Here is a 13,014-nt window from a genome sequence, read left to right as displayed (position 1 = left end):
GATTTACAGAAATTAGCATGAAATATATCCTTATGTTCATTCATAGAATTTGTTTTTGAATATTATATCTTATAATATCTAAAAAGTCTATTTGAGGTATTACTTACTGGCTATCGAGCTAACTATCTCTCCTTTATTTTTGGATTTAGATACCTAATTGCACACATGGATATTACTTGAGAGTGAAATTAGAGATGAGATTTGGCACGATCAATATCGTTGGACTTAGATCTATTATTATTCTTTTTAAATTTTTAGTAGATATTTATTTGATGTAAGACTTTTAAATTTGATTATCCATTGAACTGGTTAATTAATTAAATTTTGAATTTTAGTTATTTAAATTATTTCCACTGTAATACGTTATATCATGTTTGCAATGCTTTGCATTCTTATAAAGAGAGTTCTCCATCAATATGTGGTGATTGCCATAACCTTTGGCTCACGATCTCGGATGAGGGGTATGACATTATGCATGGGCACTCTGATTATTATTGTCTATTGAGCTTATTGTTATGTTTCTGGGCCCATCACAAGATATAAATATGTTATTTTGGCTCATGTCGCGAGATATGTGTGGTGATCCAGCCCACTTTGCAAGGTAAGTGTGATTCTATTTTTTTATTTTTAACCTACCAATAGGGTATAAGTGTGCTCATAGTTAAAGGCTGTCGAATTGAATGTGATTTATTTTGAATCGAATTTATGAACATGTAAATGAAAGATATTGGTTATACTAGATTTGTGTTTTGAAAAGGAATTGATTATATTTTTACACCAATTCATGGTACTTTGTGTTTGACTATTGAATCTTATGCTATTAGATATAAATTATCTAGTTAAGATATTCATTATTTATAGGACTGTCGAATTCATTATCTCTTCTTCCTTTACAGATTAAGTTACCTAGTTGTGGATGCAAGTATTACTATAGGAGTGAGACTAAAGCGAGATTCAATAATATCGACATAGCTTAGATTTAGTGTTATTATAATCTTTTTATAAGACTATCATTTAAGGTTTAATTAATGTACAACTTTTAAATTTTATTTGTTAATTGGATTTGTTAATTAATTAAATTTGGATTTTAGTTATTTAAATTATTTTTGCTACGATGCATCTGATATCATGTTGAGATTCCTTACATTCTTGCAAAAAGTTCTCCATGAGTGCAGTGGTTACCACAACCCTAGCTTGTGATCTTAGATCAGAGACATGACATTCATGATGTGTTGCAACATATGTAAAAAATGGTACCTCACCATCAACATCATCAAAGCATATTCCCGATACACCCACAAATTGCACCATTTTTTTTCCAATATATGATAAAATAATGCAAAGCTATCGCTTCCCTCCATTAAACAAAATCATCTCATATTATGTGATAATTTCTGATGTTATCACCCTCTCCATGTGTGCATGGGAGTGGGTGAGTGGTCAGTATGTGGGCAATTGAAACAAGAAGCAGATTTGAACAACAAACACAAGAAACTTTGATGAAGAAGATAACAAAAAGGTTGTACAAAGATAGAGCTCTTAAGTTTCTACACCATGCTCAAACAAACATAGCAATTTTGCTTGAATACCGGTATGGACCTTGATTTTAGACTCTACTAGAGATATTAGTCTTTGAACTAAGAACTAGAAAAGATGGTACCACAATTTATAACAACAACCAACAAGGCTAGCCAAGACTGTATTGTTTGGGTTGCTTGGCCTTGTATAAGTAACTAAGATTTAACCAGTGCACAACCAAAATAGGACTAAACCCCCTCACATAGGTCCTCACTTACTTCTCCCATTTAAGCTCTAGCATCTTTGTCAATCTAAAAGCCCTCATCCAATCAAAATACCACAATCAGCCTGTGATCAGTCCTAGAGGGGTCTATGCTGTAATGTCCCCTAGTCCAATTAGGTTGTAGAGAAGGTCTATCTCTTATACCATTTGTAACAATCCAGAATCTCACCAAAAAAGGCTAGCTAAGAAATTGTTTGGGTTCCTTGATCCTATAAAATACCCAAGATCTATTCAATGCGTAACCAATGAGGGACTAAACATACTCACATAGATCCTCACATATGGTTTGCAGATGTTAGAAAACTACTTTAAGGAAAACTCTATCAATTAAGGAGCACAGAGTAAAAGAACGAAAAGAAATCTTAATGGAGAAGTTTCCCATCACATTACTAAATCATTGTCTTGACGATAGATTTTGTCCTCAACAATGCCATTTAGGCTCATGGAGGGCTATTCTCGAGATATAATGGGAACCCCCTCATTGCTGGTCTCTCTTCACTATGCATGCAACAACAAGCTTGGTCTTGCTTTCATCATGAATCACTGCACAGAACCAAGAAAAATCTTGAAGAGACAATGAGAAAGGAGTAGGTAATACCTTAAAATCGTTCTCTCTTAAAATAGACCCCAATAAAAAGACTTATGGTAACATCCACCTGGAATCATACAATCATTAAGGTTTGGCATGTTTCAATTGTTACCATGTGGTCAAAGTGTGAATTGGTTATACAAATCCTCGAACTATTCCATGATTAGAAACAAACTCTCGAGACTTGACCACGACCAAGCAATGAAAAGAGATTGACTAGGTTTGAAAGTTATTAAGCCATTTAACAATAATATATTACTAGGTCAGACGACAAGATAGTGGGGCTTGGCTGACTAGGTTTGGAAGTATTTCACCCATCTAAGGATGAAATATTCCAAGTGAGATGACAAGATAGCGGGACCTGGCTTGGCCATCCCACCCAACCATCGCGTGTGCCGAGTTAGTGGAGGGTATTTGGTTCCATTACAATTTTGATTTTTAATTAAATATAAATCGAGAAGGTTTGAAGAATTGGTTGGAATGGGGCAACCTAGTTGTCCCATCCAGTTCCTGTGAAATAACAGGTACTAGCACAAGCAAAAGACCTTGAAACCCATATATGTGAGGCCTCTGACTTTCATCCCATTCGAGACACCCACCAAAATGGGCAATCCACCTATCTTGGTGATGCTAAGGTTTGGGACTCTTATCCTCTGTTTGGTATGAAGGATAGATTGAAGGAAGGATGGATGGAGAAAAGGATGGATGAATTTTTCATCCATCCTCTCATATGTTTGGTGAAACATGGAAAGATGAGTAGAAATGATTCCCTCTGTTTAGTATAGGAGGATAAGAGAAGATGGATGATATTTGTGTAACATTTTTACTAAACTATCTTTTGATAAAAATATTATGATCATCAATTTATAACACTTATTTATAGTAAAGAAGTAAACAGTATATAAAATTATAATCTTTATAATCTATAATTATATAAAAAATTATGTAAGTATTTAATTAATACATGATTTTATAAATTAATTATTAATAAATGAATTATATAAATAACTAATTAATTTATAATTTATTTTAAATAGTTAATTAATATTATATAGATAGTTAATTAAAAATAGTAAATATAAATTGAGAAATAAAAGATAATCTAATTATTTAATTATAATTATGAAAATTATATACTAAAATTAAAATAATAACTAATTAAATTTAATAGTATATGATTAATAGTGTATATAAAAACATAAATAAATAATATGAATGAAAAAGTGAAGAAGTATTATAGTTTTATCAAAAAAATTAATGAAAGATAAATTTGTCAATGCAAAAATCCATCCTTCAATGCACCATCCATCCTTCATCCTCCCAATTTGGGAGGTTGCAAATTGGTGGGCCAGGATGCATAAACAATCCTCTCTTTTTTATCCATCCTTTCTGTAACTTTTTGAACCAAACAATGGATGGAGGCCATCCATCCTTCCAATCCCATCCATTCATCCTCTCATGACCCCAACCAAATAAGATTAATCCAATTGAGAAAGGGCTGCTAGGAGTCGAAGTCCAGTTCTCTTGATCATGAAAGAGGAAAGGGCCTTTCGGAATACTTGATTGGCTTATGTTTTAAGAATTGTGGGCCTCCAACTTCTTGTAGTCTACTCTAGGCTGTTAGGCATTGGGAGGCACGTGAAATCATGTGAGGATGGGGTGAGAACCCTTTTTTCCCTTGTTCAAAGAAAAGTGGGAGCTGATCCCACATGTGTCTCCCACTCTCCTTGCCTCTTTTGAGATATCACGAGTTTGATTTCCATCAAGCAATCACCCCTACTGCCAGAAACCAAGAGAGAGAACGAGGGGAAGAGAGAGATGGAGAGGAAGATAATTAAACAAAGAAAGCAACGAAGGAAGATAGGAAAGAATGAAAGAAGAAGACGAAAAGAAAGGGAAGGAAAGACATAAGAAAGGAAGGAAAGAAGGAAGAAATGAAAGAATGAAAAAAAAATAAAGGAAGGAAAGGAAGGAAGAAAAAAAAGAAAGGACACAAAAAAGGAAGAAAGGAAACACAGAAAGGAAGGAAAGAACAAAGGAAGGCATGAAGGAAAAAGAAAAAGAAACGAAAGAAGAAAGAGATAAAATTCAAAAGACTCCTATTTGATAGGTTCGAGTCCCACCCTCACTGATTTTTGGCCAGGGTTCCTCCCATCCAAGTTATCAAAAAAAAAAAGTTCACAATAAGGATGAAAGATAAAACAAGAAGATGGGTAGAACATGAGCAACGAGGAATCTTGACTTAAAAATGGCTGACACGATTCAATGAACACATACAGCTATCGTTTCTTGTAATTATATAACCATTAATGACTAGTACACAACAAGCTAGATGCAGCCATAGTTGGAGTATACAAATCAGAAACATAATAGCAGTTGAGTCAACAGAAGCACGACATGGATTAAAATAGTTTATTCTTTATAAAGAAAATTAAGTTCTTGATTCTAGAGGAAATATATGTACACATATATAAATATGTGTGTGTACCCATATAGTTCCTAACTTCCTATTTCTCGTAAATATCGAAACATTAATGGCTAGAAGTACAGGATACCAAAAAACATGGTTGGAGTATATAAATCAGAAACATACCAGGTGTGTGTGTGTGTGTGCATGCATGTGTGTCTATCTATTTGTGCAGGGGCGGCTCAACATATAGGGTGGCCTAAAGCTAAAAATTGATCGTCGCACCCTTCCATCTTCTTTGCCACCACTCAGCCATTAGAAGCCCAGAACTCCCCTACCGTCGGAAGCCTGAAACTCCGCCGCCACCGGAGACTCCCCTCAAGCATGGAATGTTTGCCGTCGGAGATCGGGAGACCCCCTCAAGCTAGACTACTATCGTCGGATGGATCCACATCCTCTCCATTGACGGTAGTGTTGCTAGTGCCTCCGATGGCCTTTTCATTAGTGTCACTCTCACCCACCTTGAGGCCTCCCTCTGCAAGCTCTTCGGCAACCTCACCGCTCGAATTGCCGACTTCTTCACCCGCAGCTCCGACGGGCACCCGTTCTTCTCTGCCGCCGCCGCCCTCCGCCTCCTCACCAAGAACCACTCCCAAATCCCGTGAGGCCGTGACTCCCGTCTCGCCGTCTCCAGCGAGAAGACGGCCCTGATAGACATTAGGGGTGGCGGCTCCCGTCTTGCGTCTCCCATCTCGCCATCTTGCGATTCCCATCTCACCGTCTCCCATCTCCGGCACCATTTATCTTCTCGTGACTGGATGGCTGAATGCGGTGGAGATAGATGGCAGAGGAGCCTGGGGGCCTAAAATAAGTAGAGGCCTAAAGCAAGCGCTTTAATGGCCTTACCCTTAAGCCGGCTCTGTATTTGTGTGTGCATGTATGAACGTACCCATGCAGTTCCCCTTTCTTACAAATATCTAATCACTAGTTACTAGCACAATAACAACATTGCCAAAACCATTATTAGAGAATATAAATCAGAAACATACAGTTGAGTCCACAAAAGCACCAAATGGATGAAACATAATTTGTTGTTCATAAGAAAATTAAGTTCCTCATTCCACAATGTGAATATGTAATGTATGTATGTATGTATGTTATTTTCTGTTTGTTTTTTTAGGTTCTAAAGATCCACAATTTAGAAGTGGGTAGTCCTCACTGAACTGTGATTTGTCTGCATTTCAAGTAAAAAAAATAGTGGAGGTATCATGGTTTGCCGTACCGGCCCATACCATGAAGTACCATGTACGACATTGTAACAGCATGGTATGGTCCAATATTGAGATGGCAAACCTTGGTAGGTATTTTACAAGAAGCCAAAACATCTTACCAAGTTTTTGATTTAATTCTTCTGTAGATAATTTTCAAGTTAGTTCCATTCACATATTGTTGTATAAAATTTCAAAAGTTTATTTCCTCAAGCATTTTCACAGAATATATGGTGTCACATTTTTTTTATGAGCTAGAGATAATAATTTATTTTCTGGAAACTAAAGAACAGTCGAAGAACTGAGATAATAGCATCTTTAGCAAGCAATCAAGCATGTAATACAATGACAACAAGAATAAAAACAAATCACAAGAATGCATGGAAATGTTTGTGAAGAGGAGGAATATGCATTAAGAGGCCTCTGAATTTTGCAAGGTACCTATCAAATATAAGAGCTCTAAGAGGATTTCCAGCAGCATCCTTGGGGGGAGGAATCCTTGTGATTATAGCATTAAGAATGTCAGATATACCTATTCCCTCCTATAATAGAGGAAAAACAACAAGGAATGAATCTCTCACCAAATTTCCATTTTAAAAAGAAATGGTTCACATATTGTGTCCGACATAAATTTCATATGCTCAAAGAAAACAAGATACCACGAAACTAACCTTAGCTGAACAATGAATTGCATCACTGCAATCTAATCCAATAATCTGCACAAAAATAACATAATCAGGTCCTCAAAAGATTAAACAGTAGGTAATTAAAAAATATATAGTTACATAAAGCAAATTTGAAAATTCATGGCACCTATTATGCCTCAAGTTCATCAAAAATCATTTAAGTGGACTCTGCAAGAAGGCATGCTAATTGGCGTCAAGGCCACCAGCCCCCACAAGAATTCTAAAGATCTCCAATGGTTATACCTTGAAATCTGCTGTGGTACCCTTTCAAGTAGGACAGCCTGCCCCTGGCCCCTCACTCCCTCCTCTTGAGACTAGCCATCTCTCTTTTTTGGGAAGCATGCAATAAGAAGTTCATTATGGGACTGAGAACTGACATATTGGCATTTCAACATTGCAACACTTTCTTAAGTCAGTTGTTTGCAATTCTCCATTAGACTCCTTAGCTCAATTTTTAACCTAGTCAAATATAAACATTGTTTGACAACTAGATTTGAAATTTACAACTCTCAATGAATTCTTTTCTTTCTTCTCAATATTTTTCTACTTCCTAGCCATTCCTCTTGTAATATACTGGATTTCTTTTGGTAAGCTGAAAAAAAATTAACTAAATTGTGCTTTTGCTAATAGTTTTTGTTGGGTTGATTTGATTGTATTAAAGTTTCTAGACAATCATTCAGAGTTTTGGATTTCTAGTTTTACTAACAATTTTAAAAAGAAATTGTCCTAAAATGCAAAAGTTAATCTAGTGTTTCCCAATTGAGTTTTTAAATCCAGTGGGATGGAGGAATCCTAATTTCCTAGAATGGGATGCCCGGCATCATGCCCCAACCCATCCTATCCATAAAAAAGGCAAGCTGTTGTTGGTATCAATGGGCCCCAGCCCCCAGTTCAAAGGAGGCTAAGACATGTCGAAAAAAGAAACAGAAAGCAAAAGGAACCAAATCAAGTGGGGACCAAGGGATACAGTTTTACAAACCGAGTGGCAAGAATTATTGTTCGAAAATGTTATGGAATTAATATAAGTGGTTAATTAGAGATTTCATAAATTATTTACTTTGAAGAGTATTGTTGATTGATATCCCTATATCCCTTTATCCCTTGATTTGTGCCTGCAAATCAGGGATTGTAATTTATTTCCATATCTAGACTAGGAGATATTTGTCATTGATTTGTTTCCTATTGTAATTGATTCGTTTCCTATTGTCACCATGTAACCTCATGTATAAATACAAGGTGCTTAGGAGACTTCTCCTTAAGCAATTCTGATTATCAATAGTCTTAAGTTGGTATCAGAGCCTTTGTCAAAATCCAATGGACCCACTATCCTCAGTGGAAAAGCTTCTAGTCAGCCGGTTCTCCTTGCCATGTATCTTTCCGACAAGTCCCGGCAACACTATCTCTATCCCCTCCTTATATTTCTGCCCCTGTTTTAGTTTTTGCCGTTCTGTCCCTATTTTTGGTCATCATCTCGTCGTCAGATCTGTTCAATAAAATCATTCTCTCATGGCTTCCGCATCAGACTCGAAGAAAGGCCTTGTTTCCTTCGCTTTCTTTGACACTCCTACCATAACGTCAGAGAAACTCAATGGTAAAATTTTTTTGGATTGGTATGCTGCTGTTGATGCATAGTTTTTAGGTCAAGGACTCTCCGAGCATCTAAACAAGAGGGCAGAAGATATCGATGCTGATGAGAGGGACCAATGGAAGAAGGCTGATTATCAGTTGGTGTCCTTGTTATGGCAATCCATTGATCCAATGCTATTAGTGCACTTCCGCTCATATAAAACATGCTATGACATATAGAAGAAAGCTCAGAGCATCTATTTCAATGATATACAACATCTGTATGATTTTGTCCATAACCTGGCAACACTCAAAATGATGGATTATGACCTACCCTCATATCTAAACAAAGCTCAATCCACCATTGAAGAAATCAAGTTGATACTGACCAATGATAACCTTCAGAGGATGCTGCACAAGCTTGACAACATGTATCTGGTGTTCGTTCTCCACGGTCTTCATAAAGATTTTGACTCTGTTCGGAATCAAGTTCTGACAAATCCTAATATTCCTACGATGGAGGATCTCATTGATTGTTTGCTGTGAGTTCCTCCTCCAGAAACAGCATCTGGAGTTGGCTTCCAAATAGTCTCAGAATCTTCAACCTTTGTCTCTAATACAGCTGACCATGGAGGCCGAGGCCGCGGTCGTGGTGGTGGTAGAGGTAGCTGTGGATCTGGTAATCACCCTCAATGTTCTTTTTGTAATCGCTTGGGCCATACTCGAGACCGGTGCTATTCTTGGCATGGTTTCTCAAAGAAATCAGCTAATGTGATACAATCTCAGGCACCGGATATTGGGAGTGACAATCAGAATATTTTATTAAATAGTGAATACAAGGAGTATCTTCAATTTAAAGCAGCCAAACAAACTTCATCTTCAGCTACTGTAGCCCATACTAATAATAATTCTACGATTTGTCTCACTCATTCTTCGTTTGGTGGATCTTGGATTTTGGATTCTGATGCTTCTGATCATATAGCTAGTAATCCTTCTCTTTTCTCAAAATTATCATCTCCCAAGACACCACATTACATCACCCTCATTGATGGCTCTAAAGCTAAAGTCACTGGCATTGGTCAAGCTACACCTCTCCCTTCCTTATCCTTAAATTCTGTTTTTTGATACCAAGTTGCCCCTTTAATTTAATTTCTATTAGTCAACTTACTCACACTCTTGACTGCTCTATAATCTTTACTGCTGATTCTTTTCTTATACAAGATCGGAGCATGGGACAGACGATTGGTGTAGGATCTGAATCACAAGAACTTTATTATCTCCAACCTCCATCCTCTACCATATGTGCTGTCACAGAGTCTCCTAATCTCCTTCACCATCGTTTGGATCATCCGAGTCTAAATAAACTGAGAAAGATGATCCCTCATCTCTCTCATTTGCAGTCTTTAGAGTGTGAGTCGTGTCAGCTTGGAAAACATGTTCGAAGGTCCTTTCCAAGCAAGATAAATAATCGAGCAGTCTCTTTTGACATTGTTCATTCTAATGTTTGGGGTCCTAGTCGTATTAGTTCTATCTTAGGATATAGGTACTTTGTTACTTTGATTGATGATTTTTCAAGATGTACTTGGATATTCTTAATGTAAGATCGTTCCGAGTTGTTTACTATTTTTCAAAATTTTTACAATGAAATTCAAACTCAGTTTGAGCATCCTATTCGTATTTTGCATAGTAATAATGCAAAAGAGTATTTTTCTGCTCCCTTCAATTCTTTCATGGCATGATTCATCAGTCCATCTGTCCACATACTCCACAGCAAAATGGCATAGCAGAAAGAAAACATCATCATATTATTGAGACAGCTCGTACTCTTTTGTTACATGCTAATGCACCCTTAAAATTTTGGGATAATGCTGTCCTCACCGCTGGTTACTTGATAAATCGAATGCCATCATCTATTTTAAATAACCAAGTATCTCATTCTCTTTTGTTTCCTAAGGACCCTCTTTACATTGTTCCCCCTCGTATTTTAGGTTCTACCTGTTTTATGCATGATCCTTCTCCAGATCTTGATAAATTGTCTGCCAGTGCTATTAAATACATTTTTCTTGATTACTCTCGAGTTCAGAAGGGATATCGGTGTTGTTCTCCTTCCACACATCAATTTTACATGTCTACAGATGTCACCTTCTTTTAGGACACCTCTTATTTCAGCTCACTTGTGGAACCTGAATCCATCTCTCAGCTCTTACCGATTTCCTACCTTGATCTGCCAGTCTCTGTTTCTCCAGCTTCATATGTTCCTGAACCTCCTGCTCCGTCAGTTTAGCCAATACATTCCTCACCACGCCCACTTATCACTTATCAGCGTCGAGCACAACATGAGATTTTGAAGACTGTTTCCACTCAAGATCCAAGTGATTCATTTCTTGCTCCAGCATCTCCACCTGCCCCGAGCCTACCTGAGCATTCCACTGACTGGCCTGTAGCTCTCCGTAAAAATATACGCTCTACCCATAATCCTCATCCTATTTATAATTTCTTGAGCTATCATTGTTTATCTTTTTCCCATTATGTCTTTTGTTTCTGTCTTATCTTCCGTTTCTATTCCTAAAACTATCCATGAAGCACTTTCCCATCCAGGATGGTGTCAGGCGATGATTGATGAGATGGCAGTCTTGGAATCCAATAACACATGGACTCTTGTTCCTTCCCTCCTGGAAAATCTACAGTTGGTTGTCAATGGGTTTTTACTATTAAAGTGGGCCCTGATGGACAGGTGGACCGTTTGAAAGCACGTCTTGTGACTAAGGGCTATACTCAAATCTTTGATCTTGATTATGAAGACACATTCTCCCCTGTTGCTAAGATGGCGTCTGTCCGGCTCTTCTTATCAATGGCTGCCATGAACCATTGGCCTCTATATCAGCTGGACATCAAAAATGCCTTTCTATATGGTGACTTGGAGGAAGTTTATATCGAGCAACCACCTAGGTTTGTTGCTCAGAGGGAGACGAGTCTTGTTTGCAGGTTACACAAATCGCTATATGGCCTTAAACAATCTCCTCGGGCTTGGTTTGGAAGATTTAGTAAAGTCATACAACAATTTGGTAGGGTCCGTAGTGAGGCAGATCACTCTGTGTTTTATAAACATTCATCCTCTAATCTATGCATCTATCTTACAGTCTATGTGGATGATATAGTCATTACAGATAATGATCATGATGATATCAAAGACCTAAAGCAGCACTTGTTTCAACACTTCCAAACTAAGGATTTGGGCCGATTGCGGTACTTTCTTGGGATTGAAAGCCCAATCAAAAACAGGCATTGCCATCTCTCAAAGAAAATATGCCCTTGACATTCTGGAAGAGACTGGGATGCTAGATTGTAAATCAATCAATACTCCTATGGATCCAAATGTGAAACTTCTACTAAATCAGGGGGAGCCCTATTCAGACCCAGGCAGATATCGAAGATTGGTGGAAAAATTAAATTATCTCACCATGATCAGACCAAACATATCCTTCGTTGTTAGTATTGTAAGTCAGTTTCTTAACTCTCCTTGTGACAGTCATTGGGATGCAGTAGTTTGGATCTTGAGAGATATTAAGGGTTCTCCCGCAAAAGAATTGATTTATGAAAATAGAGGCCACACAAATATTGTTGCAGATACAAATGCAGACTGGACAGGATCTCCTGGTGATAGAAGATCAACTTTTGAGTACTATGTTCTTATTGGGGGCAAACTCATCTTATGGAAAAGCAAAAAAGCAGAATATAGTTGCTAGATCAAGTGCAGAATATCGAGCTATGGCCCTTACTACATGTGAACTTATATGGTTGAGACAACTGCTTCAAGAATTGAAGTTTTACAAGGTAGGCTCTATGAAACTCATTTGTGATAATCGAGCAGCCTTGCACATTGCTTCCAATCCAATCTTCCATGAGCGGAGACTGACTGCCATTTCATCCAAAAAAAGATCATCTCTAGAAAAATCACTACCTCGTTTATGAATTCTAACGATCAACTAGCAGATATCTTCACCAAATCACTTCGGGGTCCGAGGGTAACATACATATGTAACAAGCTTGATGCATATGACATATACGCACCTGCTTGAGGGGGAGTGTTGATTGATATCCCTATATCCCTTGATTTGTATCTGCAAATCAGGGATTATAATTTATTTCCATATCTAGAGTAGGAGATATTTGTCATTGATTTGTTTCCTATTGTAATTGATTCATTTCCTATTGTAACCATGTAACCTCATGTATAAATACAAGGTGCTTAGGAGACTTCTCCTTGAGCAATTCTGATTATCAACAGTCTTAAGTAGTATAATAGGTAGATTGTTCTGTTTAGCTTATGGTTGGAGAAAACTATTTGGTTTTTGTTAAGTAACAGATTTTGATCTTGCTCTTTCTTCCAAGAATTTTGGATAACCATGCACCTAAATTCCAAAAGCGAGTTAGGTCATGACATGTCTTCCTTAAAATCTATGCCCTTCTCAAGACCTTTCATTTATATTCTAGCACTTAATTTGAAAACAATGCATCCAAGATATTATTTTTAGATGGCCTTTGTTTTTTTATCATTAGTGTTCTGTTGTTAGAATATTTAATAGATCCTGCACGAAGTTTGCACTAGTTGCTTATATTCTATTATTATTTTGAAACATGGCATCCATGGTATATTTCACTACTATAATGTTCAGTGAAAAGTAGAAAGAACTAAT

The 13,014-nt window shown here is 37.1% G+C and overlaps 1 protein-coding gene across 8 annotated transcripts in view; it reads right to left on the bottom strand.

Moving 5' to 3' along the window:
• LOC105032953 (translation factor GUF1 homolog, chloroplastic) overlaps nt 1–13,014 on the bottom strand; it is a 178,792-nt gene that overhangs the window by 103,105 nt on the left and 62,673 nt on the right. For all 8 annotated transcript variants that reach the window (XM_010907558.4, XM_073253777.1, XM_029261168.2 and 5 more), the window contains 2 exons: nt 6,737–6,781; nt 6,507–6,607 (listed from right to left, as the gene is read on the bottom strand). In XM_010907558.4, coding sequence (XP_010905860.1) covers nt 6,507–6,607; nt 6,737–6,781 — 146 coding nt within the window. The remainder of the gene's footprint in view (nt 1–6,506; nt 6,608–6,736; nt 6,782–13,014) is intronic.

The sequence above is a fragment of the Elaeis guineensis genome, chromosome 3 (assembly GCF_000442705.2).
Source record: "Elaeis guineensis isolate ETL-2024a chromosome 3, EG11, whole genome shotgun sequence".
Lineage (NCBI taxonomy): Eukaryota > Viridiplantae > Streptophyta > Magnoliopsida > Arecales > Arecaceae > Elaeis > Elaeis guineensis.
Note: the sequence above shows the minus strand (reverse complement) of the source record. Positions and strands in the feature narration are given on the sequence as shown.